We start from the raw sequence: 18061 nt of genomic DNA on the forward strand, positions 1-18061 counted from the left end.
GTACATTAATATTCCTCAAGTGTTTTATTTTTGAATTGGCTTCCTCTTGTGTATAGTCAATAACTGAATCAAGTACACGCACACACGCACATGCTAACCCCTGGATGTTTTCTGAATTGTGTCCAGTATAAATAAATTAATTTCATAGATTGGTTTTGCAATTAACTGAGTGCTCCCTCATTGCTCATATATATATATATATTTTTTTTTTTGACAGTATAAATATATATATATATATTTCTATCAAAACTCCTTTTGAAAATCAGATTGAGGCTTTTTCATTGGGAAATATTGAAAACAGTAAATGGTTTTAAAAAAATGAATTTTGAAAATGTATTGCCGGCGGTTCTTACACTGACACAACGGCACAACAGTAAATAGAAACATCCCTTCCAATTTGTGACTTCTTCTTTGAGCTGTAATGCAAGAATGACTTTATGATGCAGACACGGCTAAAAAACATCTGAAAAGAAAGACACATAATTAAAGGGGAAGTCCTATGCGAAAATTAACTCCCTTTACCTGCAGACCCGGAGGCGGCCATTGTTGTCGGTCATGACTTTCCCTGCACAATCACCACACTGAGCTGGTTCTTTATGGCAGTGCTCACGAAGTCTGTTCCTTCATAGCCTTTCGTTAGTCAGTGTCTGGATGGGCGATTTAAGACTGAGTCGCTCTGTTGATTCCCATAGGCGGTATAAGGAGTCGGGTGTTCACTATATTTGGGCTCCGAGAACTGATTGGCGGCTTGAAGTCAATGGGAGCTCTTGCCGCACGTGGGGTGTGAATAGACCGCCATCCGCAGTGTTCGCTGAGCCAGTGCTGGAGCTCGCGGAAAGCGTATCGCGCGCTGGGGAACGTACATCTGCACGCAGAATAGTTGGGGGTGATGGGGCGAATGCCCATGGGGGGATCCTGGAGAATCCATGCATTCGTAAACAGCAGCCACCAACATTTAAAGGGACCTCACATCTACCATGAGCTTTGAAGTGGCTGGAGCGTGCCTTTAAGGCTGGCCCTGCATATACATTAATACTGAGAAGAGAATTGTAAGAGAACCATAATTAACACATATCTCCATACTGTTTTTACTTTACTGTGCGTGTGGGAGATAAGAGGAACAGCCTCCCGGTAGAAATGGTAGAGGCTAATGTAGTGAGGGGATTTGGGATAGGCATAGAGAACGACGACTGATTAAGGTCGGAGTCTTTGCAGCAGACTTGATAGCCGGATGGGTTTGATCTGCCATCGAGTTTTTAGTTTATTTTTATGTGTTCGTTTGGTTCCCGATACCCGGTCTCTGCACCTACAGGAAGTGTCAGCGGTTTGCCAAAAATGAACTTTGACACCTGCTCACCAGTATCAAACATGGCTTCCGAGTTTATGACGTCACGTTTCGCTCCGCCCTATGCCTGACCGTGGAAGGCACCAGGAGGAGGGCGTGGCTACGGGGCGGTAGGAGGCTCCCTGTCTGTAAGCGCGTTCACGCCGGAGCAGGAACCGTCAGTCGGCTGTTACCGGCGGACCGCGCCGCTCCGGATTTCCATCTCGGACACCCAGGGTGTGTATACCTTGCTAACGGTACCGGGGTTATCCCTAGGTGAGGGCAACCGGCCGGCCCTTCTGAATGAGAGAAACTGCATGGGGGAGGGGAGCTGTCAGATTGTATTAGCCCAGGAAGGGTGACAGGCCATGGAGGTATTTACTGAACCTTTATCCTTACTAGGAGCCGCAAGCTGCCCGGCTCTGTGGCTTTGGGCCGCTGATATGATAACGTTCCTAGCCATTCTGCTCGGGTACGGGGGTCCAGAACCCTCTAGGACTGTACAGCACCGTGCAGTGTTTATAATAGAGCACACTCCTGTAATGATGCTTATAGAGGGGTGTTAATGATATTATGCATTTTGGTCATTGGCAGTGTACCCATTGAGGGCAAAGCTATGGAGGTTTCCATGGAAACTGCCCCAATAAAAGGGTGTGGGTGGTATCAGGTGGTAGGAGGCTTGTGAGAGTCGCTATCCCTTATTTCAGAAGCCATTGTCCGCTCCTCACAGTCTCACATACATGTTCATTGAGTGAATGGTAACCGACCGTCTTGGTAAAGGTTATCAGGGTCTCTTCCTTTGCGTTCTGTCTTTTATGCCGTAGACCCCAGAGCCGTCACCGCGCTCTCCCTACAAATCCATGGGATGGGGTCCTTGTTTTATGGCATCTCCTACCCATAGATTGTAAGCTCACAGGAGCAGGGCCCTCTCCTCCTTCTGCACCGGAATGTTTTAAGATGTGTGTTAATGTTGTCATTTTTTTTCATTGCCCCCTATTGTAACAACGCTGCGGAATCTGCTGGTGCTATATAAATGTGTTGTATTTCTGACTGGCGTGTACAAAGGGCTAGTCCTCAAGTCTCTGTGATTTGATGGCCCTTTTGGGCTTATTTAAGAACCGTTGGCCGTCAGATTTTAGGGGGGCACATCGATAGTTCCTACATTCTCTATATTGATGAGCCTATTGGACCAATTTGAGACCAATGAGGTCCGTAGCCGTGGCGATTCCCGTTTTGTTTATCTCCGGGCTCTATTGGTCTGTTCTTTAGCTCTATACCAGGGACCAAGAAACTGCGTTTATATTTTTTTATCCATTTAAATGGTTTTTGTTTAATCGCTGAGTTTGTTGAGTTATTGAGAGAAATATATATATATACCAATTTTCATGCAAAGTGGTGAAAGTGGAGCATTCAGTAGTAACATTTCATTGGTTGCCATGGTGACTGCATCCCTTGCATCGTTCTTGCTCTGTATCTCGCTGCTTGTGATAAAAAGCTTAATTTCTTTATTGATGATAATATAGAGATATTATAGATAACGCGCTGTGTTTAATAAGACTGAAATTATGAGGAACTATAACAAGGAAGATAAAAGGTTATTTTCATGGGTCACGGCAGCGTAGTTACTGATTACCCCTCACCGTGTCACCCATTGCCATAACACATGGATCAGAAACTGTTTTGGGTGCTACTTTTTTTGGTGTCTGTAAAATTCCTTGTAGGTTTTTAATTTTTTTTCCATTAATATATATATATGATTGGAATATCTTGTTTTGCATTCATCTGTACCAGGTTACATATATATATATATATATATATATATATATATATATATATATATATATATATATATATATGTGTATGTATGTATGTATGTATATGTGTGTGTGTTTATTAATTTATATAGTACCATCGTGTTCTGCAGTCACACATGCCCTACTGTTGAAAGGTTTGGGGGAACTGAGCTTGGAAAACAAGGACATGTCTGGCTGTAACATAATTGCAAAAGGGTTTTTCTATCAATTAGCCTTTTAAAACTTAAACTTGGATCAGTGAACACACCGTTCCATTGGAACACAGGAGTGATGGGAGTGATAAAGGGCCATTGGAACACAGGAGTGATGGGAGTGATGAAGGGCCATTGGAACACAGGAGGGATGGGAGTGATAAAGGGCCATTGGAACAGAGGAGTGATGGGGGTGATAAAGGGCCATTGGAACAGAGGAGTGATGGGAGTGATAAAGGGCCATTGGAACACAGGAGTGATGGGAGTGACAAAGGGCCATTGGAACATGGGAGTGACAAAGGGCCATTGGAACAGAGGAGTGATGGGGGTGATAAAGGGCCATTGGAACACAGGAGCGATGGGGGTGATAATGGGCCATTGGAACAGAGGAGTGATGGGGGTGATAAAGGGCCATTGGAACAGAGGAGTGATGGGAGTGATAAAGGGCTGTTGGAACACAGGAGTGATGGGAGTGATAAAGGGCCATTGGAACACAGGAGTGATGGGAGTGATAAAGGGCCATTGGAACACAGGAGTGATGGGAGTGATAAAGGGCCATTGGAACACAGGAGCGATGGGGGGTGTTAAAGAGCCTCTGTACACCTAATAAAGAGATTCCATTAAAAATCAAACGTTACCAGCTAAAATAGTCATTTACAACATTAACCCTGTCTGCGCTGGATTTCTGATGCATTTCATGTTATTTTAATAACCAAAATGTGCTTTTCTTTCAAAATCATGGACATTTTTAAGTGGCCAAACTTTTGAGCGGTAGAGAGTGTGTATGTATGAATGTGTGTATTTATTGGTTTATATGGCACCATCATATTCTGTAGCGCTGTACAGTGGATAATAAATATGTCATGCCTGTGTGTTGGTAAATTCATGCGTTCCAGGAGCTTGTATCTTGCCAGCAGAGATTAATTGGTGATTTTTTTTTCTTGTTTCTTAATAGGGCTTATCTGAGAAGAACATCATGGCTTTTAGTAAAGGTTATCGTATCTTCCACAAACTGGATCCTCCTCCGTTCAGCCTGATTGTGGAAGCCAGAAACAAGGAGGAGTGCCTGATGTTTGAGTCCGGGGCCGTGGCCGTTCTCTGTAAGTCAGCCCCTCTTCTGCATAACCAAGAATACTTTCCTTTTTTTTGCCTCTTTACAGACTTTCTATCTCAAAATTCAGCAAAAACAGAATGTAATATGAATTATACTGTGATTAAAAAAAAAAATGTGTAGAATTAATGGCTGAGTTAACGAATCCATTCACTGCTTTCCTTTTTCTATTTATAAAATTAAACCCCCCCCCCTCTAATATGTCCAGCAGCCAAACCAGCCTTAACGGGTTAAACACATTTTCACTTATTTCACCATTATGGTTGCTATAAATAGCTATAAAGAAATATACTTGAATATCACTAAATGTAAGTTTTTTTTTTTTGTTTTTTTTTAAATCCAGTAAGAAGGAACAATATAAACATGTTACGGGTGTATTTATCTGTCTGTTCACAGACATCCTCGTAATGATCTTGGTTTTTTTTTTTTTGTTTTTTTTTTGTTTTTTTTTTACTGAAGCCCAGAGGATCAGGTGGTCTGATGTAAAAAAAAAAAAAATTCCTGAGGGCCATGGTGGACACCTGATCACCTTCTTCCTTTTCTTTGGGGGCTTTTTTTTATTTGGGATACGCAATTCCTTCCTTCCCTCCCTGGCCAAAAGGTCAGCAGGTGGGCTGAATCTCCTTGGACCTTCCCTTTAGGGGACGCCGTTCCACCATTCTGCTGAGCTGTGTCGTGATACTAATTTATAAAAACACATGAAAAAAAAGCAAACGCGTGCGCTGTGCATTAAAAAAAAAAAAAAAAAAAAAAAAGGGAGGGGGGCAATCGTGAAGCAAATAATATAGAAAGTGCTTGATTAGAAGGTCCAGCCATTTAGGCCGGTGTGATAAAAATGTAACATTCACCCCACAGCTAGCCTGAAAGACTGGGGCTGGTGATATGTACAAAAAAGAAGGGGCCGCACGATACTCTGAGATCTGACCGGCAGTCTGTAAAGTGTCAGAACCCCCTCCTTCTCCTGGCTACTGTATTATCGTGCCCTTTGTAATCCCTGCTCGCTGTTGTGAGACTGATTGTGTCTGCCATCAGACACTGATAACGTTTGTATCATTCTTGCTTTCCTTTGAATTAATGGATTTTCAGCAACCCGTTGCTTGCCCAAATATTCCGCAAGCGATCGTGTGCAATTTCCAGATACAGACGGACCCCGACTTGCATAGATATCTCCTACACACGAAGATCCCGACTTACGTAAACAAAAGTAACTCGCTCTCTGTCAGTGTCTCCCTACCTCCCGTGTCCCCCTACCTCCCGTGTCCCCCTCTTCTTTTCCAAAGCTCCGCTTTTTTGCCTCTTGCTCTTCTTCTTTCTTCGTTCTACTTGTACAAATGTTAATTGCGTTCTCTAGCATATTAAGTTAGTAAACCTTGGAAACCTGTCCCTTTATTTCATCTCAACGTTTCATGTCACATGAGAACAACCCAGGAACTTTGAAGGCTCATTTTCTATAGCAAGTACCTGCCTTCTTTTATGTCACATGACAATTAAGCGTTCCCTCAACAAAACTTCACTGAAACTAACGTATTTTCGTGATTATTTTTCCATTTTGTTTTGGTATCTCGTCTCCTGGTGCGGTGCAGAGCAGTTTAATCGCTAAGAAGATGTTTGCAGGAGAGTTGTAGTTTTATTAGCTTTTTTGTTATGGACGCCCCTGTGTAGCTTCTCCGCCAATAATCTATAACTAAATCAGAGATTTCATATAATTCCCCGTTGAACTCTGCTTACTCCTGAGCAAGCGCTTCCGCTCATGACCCTGTTGGCCCTCATAATGCATAATTAAATAGGTCAGTTGAAACTGCCTGCAAACCCCAGTTTAATGAATATACCCTAGAGTGTTTAAGTGTTAAATTCCCTTTAATAATGTATTACATGACATTCTTTTATGTCTCGACCGGGGCCGTTCCTTCGTTATTTTCTCACCATATTCTGCTTTCCTACGCAGTCTGTGTTCTTGGCATTAACCCGAACGCCGCGTCAAGTTTCTGCTCTTTGGCTCGAAAACGCTGTTCTCTTCACAGATATCCGTGCCAACACAGCCCATAATCTCACACTATTCTACCCCTACACAGCCCATAATCTCCTACCCCTACACAGCCCATAATCTCACAATATTCTACCCCTACACAGCCCATAATCTTCCAATATTCTACCCCTACACAGCCCATAATATTCTACCCCTACACAGCCCATAATCTTCCAATATTCTAGCCCTACACAGCCCATAATCTCATAATAGTCTACCCCTACACAGCCCAAAATCTCATAATCTTCTACCCCTACACAGCCCATAATCTTCCAATATTCTACCCCTACACAGCCCATAATCTCATAATCTTCTACCCCTACACAGCCCATAATCTTCCAATATTCTACCCCTACACAGCCCATAATATTCTACCCCTATACAGCCCATAATCTCATAATAGTCTACCCCTACACAGGCCATAATCTTCTAATCTTCTACCCCTACACAGCCCATAATCTTCTACCCCTACACAGCCCATAATCTCATAATATTCTACCCCTACACAGCCCATAATCTCATAATCTTCTACCCCTACGCAGCCCATAATCTCATAATATTCTACCCCTACACAGGCCATAATCTTCTAATAATCTACCCCTACTATGCGGAACTATTACAGAGAACGCACCCGATAAACTAGATTGCGTGTTTTATGGTTCCTTCCAACAATAAATTATGCATTTATGGTCATTTATTCTTTACTAATGCCGCCATCGTTGGGCTACTTATTATTTTCTCTTTCTATTACATGCCTACTTAAGTACTAGAATGTTACCGTTTTTAGGACAGTTAGAAATCCAGATTATGACCCAAGGCTTTAAATGTGTTCATAAGGAAGAATGGCTGAAAGTCTTAAGCCTATAAGCATCCTTCATGCTAAGCGAGCTCTAATTATAGTGATTTTGCTCATTCTTTTTGCCGTTACCCGCTGGGCCGGAGATTCGGCTTTCCAGGTGTTTACGTACCGCCGTTCCATCTAGTTTGTCAAATACTTGGAAGGCGAGCTGTGTGAAAACTTGGGTCAAAGAAAAGTTTTGTAAGGTATCTTCAAGATTCCTATAGCACATTATGGGGCACCAGTGCATAGTTGCCAAGTGTCCTGTTTTGACTGGTACAGTTCTGCTAACACATCTGTGTCCTATTGGTTTGCTGTCTTAACGGTCTCAACATCCCGCAGTGTTGGAGGCCAAGGTCTGCGCGCGGGGCCAAGTTTTGTTGCATAATCATAGGAGTGAAGCGCGTGGGAACATACACACAGCGACTGCTTGCTTTCTATTTAAACCGTGTCTCTTGCTCACTGTTTAGTAATCAGACACTTCAGCTGCTTGGTGTGGGTTTTTTTTTTTGTCTTGGGCAACTTCTTTGGTTGTAGACTCTTGGCTTGTACATGATGGTGGTGTCCATCTCTTCCTCAGACTGGATCTGATGTGAAGTCCATCTCTGCTATCTCGTTCTTGTATCAGGTTGTGTATTCAAGTTAATCAGGCATTAGATCCTTGGGGCTCTGCGTCTACGTAGTTGACTTCTCCTATAGTCTGCTGCCACCGGCGATCTCCTTTCGACTAGCGGGTGACGAGTTCGTTGTGGGTAGCTTGTTGTGGCCCTACCGGCAGAGATAGGAGAGGAAGGCAGGTGTGATCAGGGCTGGTTTTAGGGGGACCTGGGGGTGGTGGGCAAAGGGGACTTCTCTTGGCTGCATCTCATGGTATAGTGGTGGCGCACCACAGAACGTTGGATGAGAACCTTATAAACACCCTTCCATGTGTAAGGTTATTTATTGATTTATATAGGGCCTTCATAATTTACAGCGTTCGTGAAAAAGTAGCGGTTCCCTTTAAAAAATAATAAAAGTTGCAGAATTCTTTTTTTTCAGCTAACATTTGATGCCGGCATCCTTTTGCTTTCTTTCACGTTTGTTAGGCCGGTGTATCTTTATAATGTGTGTTGTCTTAAAGGCCATGCAACACAATCCGGTATGCATCATGCATGCGTGTACCTATAACCTTACGTCTCCGCTTACCTGCGTTTAGAACTATGATTTGATAACCTATCAACAACCTTGTACTTTACACTACACGGTATATTCGTTAACTACACGTAATCTTTGTTATGGCGATACTTGTATTTATGAAATTCATTAAGGGAAGGAAATGGAAACTGAAACCCGCTGGGTGCTCTACGTGACATCGGCCATTTTTAAAACCTTTTATGTAAAATATTTTCCAGATGAAAACTCTTGTATATCATTAATTTTGGATTTTGCGTGGCATAATCTGTATTATACAGAGATTGGGGCTCCTAGGTGCTTAATGGATAACAGATGGGCGCCCCTCTACCAGTACTACCAATATTATGGAGAAGAATTATATTCAAGCTTTGCACTGGGTTCTCCAAAAATAACTAAATGTGGGTTTTTTTCTGAATTCATGGACGTGTCTGGAGATGCATTTTCCTTTTGAATTGTTTAGAAAAATCTAATTTTGTCTTTACCTGTACGTCTTTCAAAAAACCTACAAAATTGTGTGCGTTTCTGGAGACCCCCATCTCCGTTTGGATATTGACACGTTGACAGGGGTTCAGAGGAGGGCAACAAAAATGGCAAGTGGTTTGCAGGATAGACATTATGAGGAAAGACTAAGGGGGCTTAATACGTATTGCTTGGAGGAGAGAGGAGATAATAAGTAACAGAAACATTTAAATACATAAAAGGGATTAACAAAGATTCCAACAAGAGATGATAATCTAGAGCGTCTGAGACTTGGAAGTTCTACAGCGCATCCTTATCCTCACCATGGGACTGAACCAAAGACTGATTAATATCTGAGCCTCTACATCAGGAAAAACCGGCAGACCAGACGGGCCGACTGATTCTTATCTGCTGTCCGGTTCTATGTTTCCAAACGTTTACTTCGGTGAAGCAGTCGTGTTGGGAACCGTGTCACATGTCTGGTGGCACGAGGCGGAAGCTCCTTTTGTATGTGTTGTGCAACTAGCAGCACACGTAGAACCGGCCACCACGACATCCGCGGTCTGTAGGAGGAAACGGCCCTTCCCAGTTCTTCCTGGATGTGCCGTGTTTGCTAACAGTTAATGAGATATTCGAACGGACGTCTCGTTCCTTATTGCAGCCGTGATCGGTGCAGCAAAGTTTGGGGTCTACCCGGTGACCTCGTTCAGCCTTCTTGTGAGAGAGGGTACAGGGCTGTCCGCTTTATATTCTCACTCTTTTAATAATTTAAACTACAGACCTGTATGACCTCATAATATCACATAGTTACCCTATGCTACTAGGCTGATATACTTTGTCACAAAATCCCTTGCATCGTTTAACCCCTTAATGACAAAGCCAGTACATGTACAGGTTTAGGGACCGTCCATTGTCCTTAAGGGGTTAAAACAGGTTTGCCCCAGGTTTGGTCCCTTTTTAGAGGCAACCTGGCAAAAGTTGAATTTGAAGAACCTTTTTAAGCACCGGTGAGCTGTTGAGGAACCTAAATCTATGCACGGTAGAGCGATGGGTCAATGTTCAGAAGATTACGGGCAGGGACCTCTTTTCCTAACGTATAGGCAATGTATACAAAGTGATGTGTAAATTGTTGGCGCTATATAAATTAAATATAATAATCTGTGAGAAATAACACCCAGGCAGCTCTCTTCACCATCTCCCACGTTTTCTTTATGCCGCCGTATACCATGAAGAAGACCAGACAAAGCTATGTGTGCTGGTGGAGCCAGGGCCGGCGTGTGTTTATATGGTTATATATACGTTTCATTTAAATATTTAACAGTGAGTTGTAACATTTGATTGGATTTTCTCAGTTCTGCATTCAGACTGTTTTAATACAAGCTAAGCCTGTCGCCTTCAGCGTGCGTAAGAGCGCCGGCGTTTATTCTCCTAAAATCAGCAAACAGTTTCTGCGTTTTTATATACCGTATTTGCTCGATTATAAGACGAGGTTTTTTCCAGAGCAAATGCTCTGAAAAATACCCCTCGTCTTATAATCGGGGTCGTCTTCTCAGACCCCCCAAAAAATGTCTGCTGGGTTCATGCTGCTTACCGGTCGCGAGCAGCGTCTCTTCTGTTAGAAGCAGGAGGACAGGAAGCTTGCAGCGTCCTCACAGAGCTCTATCTCCCCCTCCCTCCTCTGGGGGCGGGGCCAGAGAAGTTGCTGGTACAGCCGGTCCCCTGCAGAAGTCTTCGAGTGAGAGATCTGCAGTTCAGGTAAGGGGGTGGGGGAGGGTTTTTGGGTAAGTATGTGTGTTTAATGTGTGAAGTATGTGTGATTAATGGAATGAATGAGTATTTAAATGTGTTTGTGTGTGATAGCATGGATGTGTAAGGGGGGTGGGGGTTGTAGCATGGCATAGGGAGGCTGTAATCCCACTACTATCATCCCCAGGTTCCAGCATGTACTGGCTGCCTTGGCTTGATAGGAGTGTGATTGCTGTTAGCAGTTTGATATATATATATATATATATATATATATATATATCAAACTGCTAACAGCAATCACACTCCTATCAAGCCAAGGCAGCCAGTACATGCTGGGTTAAAAGGCATATCATGGGGCTGAGTGGCATATAGGGGGTTAAAATGCATTTCTGGACCTCCAGAAATGCATTTTAACCCCCTATATGCCACTCAGCCCCATGATATGCCTATATACCTCCAGAAATGCATTTTAACCCCCTATATGCCACTCAGCCCCATGATATGCCTTTTAACCCCCTATATGCCAGAGTGGCATATAGGGGTATAAGGCATATCATGGGGCAGAGTGGCAAATAGGGGGGTATAAAGCATTTCTGGGGGCAGAGTGGCATAACTGGGGGGGGGGCAGGTTGGCAAATAAAAGGAAATTTAAAAAATATATTTTTCTCAATCATAGCTTTTATTAAACATGAAAAAATAATTTACATGAATTAATATTTACTGGTAAAACTTTTTTCCTATAGAGTCGTCTTATATTCAGGCTTTTTGTTTTTTTCCTAAATTAATATTTTGATTTTGGGGGGTCGTCTTATAATCGGGGTCGTCTTATAATCGAGCAAATACGGTATTTCATGGGTAAAGTAGATTAGGAAATTTCTGTATGCTGACAAAGTGCATCGCTGGTCACGCCAGTTACTCCCTACAAATTCATCACCCCGTCGGTGGCGGCGTTTCACCTGCAGAGTCCGGAGTCGGGGTAAATGCAGAGATCGTTGATGAATGAGTGCCAGGATTTTTATCCTTATTCTTGCCCCTCAATATGTGTAGATTACAGGACCAGAAGTTGTGGAATCAACCTCATAAATAATGTAAAGCTTTGCTGCGAAAATCTTTGTAGAGCCACAATGGAATCCGAACCCCCCAATCTTTATGGTACCCCCAAAGGGATATGCAACCCAAGCCCAAAGACCTGCATGAGGGCTCTTCTCTGCAGGAGTAATCTGAGGAAGGAGACTGCTCATAAAAGCTATCGTACCTGATACCACCCTCGGGCTCCACCGTGGCAGTTTTTAATAAAAAAAAAAAAAAAGCGTCAATTTCCTGGTCACACACACGCACAAACAAAAACTGTGCAATACGTAAAACATAAAAGCCATATCGGCCCCCAACCCTGTTATGATAAAAAAAAGTCACCCCGCAGCATATTTAGCTTAAGAAGGCTGGGACTGGAGAAGAATAAATATAAGAATATTAAGGGTGCAGATAAAAATGTGACACGGACCCAGATCCCGACCCTTACCAGAGGACCAAGCATTCCCCCTCGTTGTAGATACTCATCTTGGCCAAAAGGCCGAGAAGCGTAACTTGAAGCCATGGTGCTAACGCTGCTGCTTGTGTCCGGTTTAAAAGGGACTTCTCCCTGACCCAGACGTCGGAGAGACAAGCTGATAAAAGGCAAGCAGGTGTGTGTCTGCAACCGAGAGTGATGTGTATGAGTGTGTGTCTGCAACCGAGAGTGATGTGTATGAGTGTGTGTCTGCAACCGAGAGTGATGTGTATGAGTGTGTGTCTGCAACCGAGAGTGATGTGTATGAGTGTGTGTCTGCAACCGAGAGTGATGTGTATGAGTGTGTGTCTGCAACCGACAGTGATGTGTATGAGTGTGTGTCGGCAACCGAGAGTGATGTGTATGAGTGTGTGTCGGCAACCGAGAGTGATGTGTATGAGTGTGTGTCTGCAACCGAGAGTGATGTGTATGAGTGTGTGTCTGCAACCGAGAGTGATGTGTATGAGTGTGTGTCTGCAACCGAGAGTGATGTGTATGAGTGTGTGTCTGCAACCGAGAGTGATGTGTATGAGTGTGTGTCTGCAACCGAGAGTGATGTGTATGAGTGTGTGTCTGCAACCGAGAGTGATGTGTATGAGTGTGTGTCTGCAACCGAGAGTGATGTGTATGAGTGTGTGTCTGCAACCGAGAGTGATGTGTATGAGTGTGTGTCGGCAACCGAGAGTGATGTGTATGAGTGTGTGTCGGCAACCGAGAGTGATGTGTATGAGTGTGTGTGTGAAACCGAGAGTGATGTGTATGAGTGTGTGTGTGAAACCGAGAGTGATGTGTATGAGTGTGTGTGTGAAACCGAGAGTGATGTGCATGTTTGAGTGTGTGTGTGAAACCGAGAGCGATGTGTATGTTTGAGTGTGTGAAACAGAGAGTGATGTGTATGAGTGTGTGTGTGTGTGTGTGAAACCGAGAGTGATGTGCATGTTTGAGTGTGTGTGGCTGAGGTTGGTCATTATGTTTGAACGCGTGTCAGTGTCCATAAAATCGTTCCCTTCTTTTGGGTAAAAATGCCCTTCTTTGTAAACCCAGTTTGGGACTTAAAGATTAGTGAATGTAGTGCGCAGGAAGACAAGGTCTGATGCTCTACGTCCAGAAAATATTTTCTGCTGCTTACTATTATTTTTTTGACAAAATTGCAAAAAATAAAAAATAACACAAAATTTCCTTGGATGTGTGCAAAGCCATCTTTATTCGGCAGCTTTCTGTGTTGCGTTAAAGAAAGTCCACCTTCTGTTTGTCGGTGGTACTGGATTGCGGTAAATTATATTAGTTTGTTTGAGATGCTGGTCCATATGGGAGTCTGAAAGGCAAACTCTTCTGTACGAGTGAAAATATCCTTTTTATGAATTAAGGATGCTGGTGGGCTACGAGATTACGGTTGCTGTGTAGCGGGGGGGGTCTTCACATCGTATGCTCGGAGATACACGGATGATTATTTATATTTGTCTTACAGCTTCTGCAGAAAAAGAAGCCATCAAGCACATGTACAGTAAGGTCATGGACGCATACGGCCTCCTGGGTGTCCTCCGGCTAAATCTCGGTAAGATGAACGCGGCCGCTGATTTACAAAACACACGGTTATTTTTTATAATTACAGCTTTGTGTCTGTAATGAGATTACATTCCCTACTCGTAAAATTAGGGTATAAGATGTCATTGTAATTTAATGAGTTCCTCCTTGTTATCCGCTCTCCGGATATACAGTAGGAATGCTACGGGAGGATACGGCCGTACAGCTCATTGCGTTAAATAACTGGGTGTTATACGCTCTGGTAATTTGTAATCTAGAATTATACTGGAATACAGCTGTAATTAAAAGCCAGGTTTATGCATGTTCAGTTACTAGCCCAGAGGCATAAAGTGTGCACATAGAATGTGACGGCAGATAAGACCCCTTCAGACCGTTTAGTCGGAAGCCGTATGCCGATCCCATGAATGTTTAAATTCCCATGATATATCCACCTCTACCGCTTTTACTGGGAGTCCGTTCCACAGTCTACCACCCTATCAGCAAAGTAAATCCCCCTTATATCACATCTACGCCTCTGACCATCTGGTTTTAGATCATGTCCTCTTGTAACATTTCTCCTGCTGTGAAATAAACGTCGCTCCTGTTCTTTGTTAAATCCCTTTATGTATTTAAATATCCAGGAGATGCCATGTCGCATTATCTCGTGCTGGTGACCGGCTGCATGTCGGTGGGGAAGATTCAGGACTCGGAGGTTTTCCGCGTCACCTCCACGGAGTTCATCTCTCTACGAGCCGATCCCGCGGACGAAGATCGCATGTCGGAAGTGCGCAAAGTATTAAACTCCGGCAGCTTTTATTTTGCGTGGTCTTCTGCTGGCACCAGTTTAGACCTCAGTCTCAACGCTCACCGCAGCAATCAGGAGCAAAGGACAGACAACCGCTTCTTCTGGTGAGTTGGCGAGATGTGTGGTTTTGCCCCCCCCCATTTTTTTGTTATTATACCGGGTCTGTCCTGAAAGCACGACGGGCTCTTCCTCGTAGAAACACTACGCTGCTGAAGGAGTACTTGAGAAACTAGACCCCTCAGCCCGGTGCTGCCCTTTGTGTAATCTAAAACTTTCACAGCAGATAAGTGAGCTTGAACACTATTTCGGTTGCAGTGCCATTAAACCCAAACTGTTCCTGTACTAATGCCGATGTACCTGATGCTGGTGCATTAAACACGGACTCGGCACTGAAGCTCAAGTCGCGGAAGTTCAAGGACAATGCTTCCTTTTTTTGTGAAAAGAAAGCAAAAATGTGTCCTTTAAAAAAACATGAAATGGATCAGAAATCCAGCGCAGACGGGGTTAATGTTGTAAATGACTATTGTAGCTGGAAATGGCTGATTTTTAATGGAATCTCTTCATAGGCGTACAGAGACCCTTTATCACTCCCATCACTCCTGTGTTCCAATGGTCATTTATCACTCCCATCACCCCTGTGTTCCAGTGGCCCTTTATCACCCCCATCACTCCAGTGTCCCAATGGCCCTTTATCACTCCCATCACTCCTGTGTTCCAGTGGCCCTTTATCACCCCCATCACTCCTGTGTTCCAATGGCCCTTTATCACTCCCATCACTCCTGTGTTCCAATGGCCCTTTATCGCTCTCATCACTCCAGTGTCCCAATGGCCCTTTATCACTCCCATCACTCCTGTGTTCCAATGGCCCTTTATCGCTCTCATCACTCCTTTGTTTCAATGGCATGTTCGCTGATCCAAGTTTAAGTTTAAAAAGCTTAATTGATTGTTAGAAACCCTTTTGCAAATTATGTTACAGCCAGAAATGTCCTTGTCTTCCAGGAATACAACTAAGTGACCCCCAAACTTTTGAACAGTGGTGTCAACATAAATAGATCCAAAAATAGTTGCAAAAAAGCTCAAACTATGAGCAGTTTCAATAACTATACTTAGTTACGGTAAAACACTCTGAAACTTCCACTGCATGCAAAGCTTGAAAGGCTCGTTCCGTTGATATTTATTGGTTTTCCAACAGGAACCAGTCCCTGCACTTGCACCTGAAGCACTACGGCGTCAACTGCGACGACTGGCTGCTGAGGCTGATGTGTGGCGGGGTAGAGATCCGGACGATATACGCTGCCCACAAGCAAGCCAAGGCGTGCATCATCTCCCGGCTCAGCTGCGAGAGAGCCGGCACCCGGTTCAACGTGCGCGGCACCAACGATAACGGCCAAGTGGCCAACTTTGTGGAGACGGAGCAGGTGAGGCTTCGTAACCGGCGGTCGTTTAGAAATATTCATTTACTTAATCCTCTCTTTGCATGAAAAATTTTAAGAATTACTCATAAATGTTGAAATTTAGAAACTGATGTTCGGGGGATTTCGTAGCTGCCGGGTTCTCCAGATGAATATTAATCGCTTTCAATGATTAACGATCGCACTTTAATTTGCTTTTCTTCTTCCTTTGGCTGGATATATTCTGAATTCATCAATTCTTTCTCGGTTTCAGTTTGTATAACACTTTATTATTATTATTATTATTATTATTATTATTTTATGGTTCCTAATAAGAACGTTCGCTTTAAGAACAGGGCCAGCATTCTGATTATCAGCTTTTGTTCTAATCGTCTCCTTCTCGCCCGTTTGATCAGGTGATCTACCTCGATGATTGCGTGGCTTCTTTTATACAAATTCGAGGATCCGTTCCGCTGTTTTGGGAGCAGCCTGGATTGCAGGTAAATTGGGGTTATATTTAACGTCCCGTTACCTATACGTTGCCGTTCGGGTGTAACTCAAACCGGCGTTCTGTGGGTGTAAAAGCCTCTCTTGCTGGTTTTAATCAAAGATCGGCACAGATCAGGGTAAGTGCGCTTGTAAATGGTGCACTATGTTCCAGGGAATAAGGAATCCTGAGAATGTTTGGTATGTTCAGATGCAGCCTTAGATACGTTCCGGGTGACAGCAGGAGATGTGCTTCTGGCGGCCACCTTTACTTCAGTGACTTATGGGGTTTCTGTTTGGCAGAGTTCCATGGTGGTCCTAGCAGTCGTTCTCTCTACCACCTTCCTTGTGGCAATCACCCTATTTATTGTGAAACCGCTGGCTCCTGGTGAAAATGTTTAATACTCATTTACCGCCTTTATTATAACCTTTTTCTTGTAATTTTACGCTTTTCTCTGGAAGGTGGGATCTCATCGCGTGAGGATGTCCCGAGGATTTGAAGCAAACGCACCGGCTTTTGATAGGTATTAAGCTTTAATTCTTCTTTAACCTTTAGCCGATCCCCAAAAAATATTATGTTATGCAACGTAGGCATTCAGATAAGGGTGACGGGAGACAATTATGAAAAGAACAGTCTAGTCGCCAACATTGTATTTTTAATCCATAGTCATCCATTTTTTTTTATAAACTCCAATGAATTTTATTGCGTGTGGGGGGGGTTAGTCTGCACGCATTGCACATGCTCAGTAGTACTGCCACTGAAGTCACCAAAGAAGCAGCCAATCACATGCTAACAAAACTTCGGTGTTCTGTTAGCATGCACGTGATTGGCTGCTGCTAGCTTTTATTTAATGTTTTGAATCTTATTGCAGCCTCGGAGGGTATGAAATATGTACTAATATTAAAATCTGCCCGTCACAGGCATTTCCTGACCCTGAAAAGACTGTACGGAAGACAAGTCATAGCCAATTTACTGGGGTCTAAAGAGGGAGAAGCCATGCTAAGCAGGGCATTCCAGGTGAGGTGGCTTTTTTAATAAATATATATATATATATATATATATAATTATACTGTGTGTGTGTATGTATATATCTAAATAGTGTGTGTGTGTATATATATATATATGTGTGTGTGTGTGTGTGTGTATATATATATATAATATAATATTCCTTTCATGTTTTTTGCTTATGGAAAATTGTCTGTGGAAATGATCTGTAATTAAAGGGATCCGCTGCCCTCCTTCTCTGATGTTTGTTGCCACTGGTTGAGTGCTTGAAGCAGCCAATTGGTGTCAGGAAGGCTTTCCCATTGAAATCAATGCTGCGCATGTGTACAGGGCTCTATTCACAGAGCCGGCGCTGGGGAGGTGTGTGTCGGCCAAACGCATCTCCTGCGCTGCAGATAGCTCGGGGCGTGGGAAGGGGCACAATTATTTACAGGGGTTCTGCAGAATCCCCCATGCATTTGCAAAATGCTTGCGCCGGGCCCATGCACTCGGTCGCCGGGCCCATGCACTCGGTCGCCGGGCCCATGCACAAATCTTGGAGAGGATCTTGAGCGGTTACAGAATGCGTATTAAAGTAGTCGGTACCTTCGCGTGCGTTCATCATCGTGGCGGCTGTTAGGG

At 43.6% G+C, this 18061-nt stretch overlaps 1 protein-coding gene across 7 annotated transcripts in view; it reads left to right on the forward strand.

The window, feature by feature from the left end:
• The first annotated feature begins 1455 nt into the window (after positions 1-1455).
• Positions 1456-18061, forward strand: part of SYNJ1 (synaptojanin 1) — a 36226-nt gene continuing 19620 nt past the window's right edge. For 6 of the 7 annotated variants that reach the window (XM_053456687.1, XM_053456691.1, XM_053456690.1 and 3 more), the window contains exons 1-8: positions 1456-1561; positions 4285-4429; positions 13697-13783; positions 14394-14661; positions 15750-15975; positions 16365-16448; positions 16897-16958; positions 17356-17452. In XM_053456687.1, coding sequence (XP_053312662.1) covers positions 4306-4429; positions 13697-13783; positions 14394-14661; positions 15750-15975; positions 16365-16448; positions 16897-16958; positions 17356-17452 — 948 coding nt within the window. In that variant the 5' untranslated portion in view covers positions 1456-1561; positions 4285-4305. Of the gene's footprint in view, positions 1601-4284; positions 4430-13696; positions 13784-14393; positions 14662-15749; positions 15976-16364; positions 16449-16896; positions 16959-17355; positions 17453-18061 lie in introns of all 7 variants that reach the window. The other variant, XM_053456688.1, reaches the window with a different exon arrangement.

The sequence above is a fragment of the Spea bombifrons genome, chromosome 2 (assembly GCF_027358695.1).
Source record: "Spea bombifrons isolate aSpeBom1 chromosome 2, aSpeBom1.2.pri, whole genome shotgun sequence".
Taxonomy (NCBI): Eukaryota; Metazoa; Chordata; class Amphibia; order Anura; family Pelobatidae; genus Spea; species Spea bombifrons.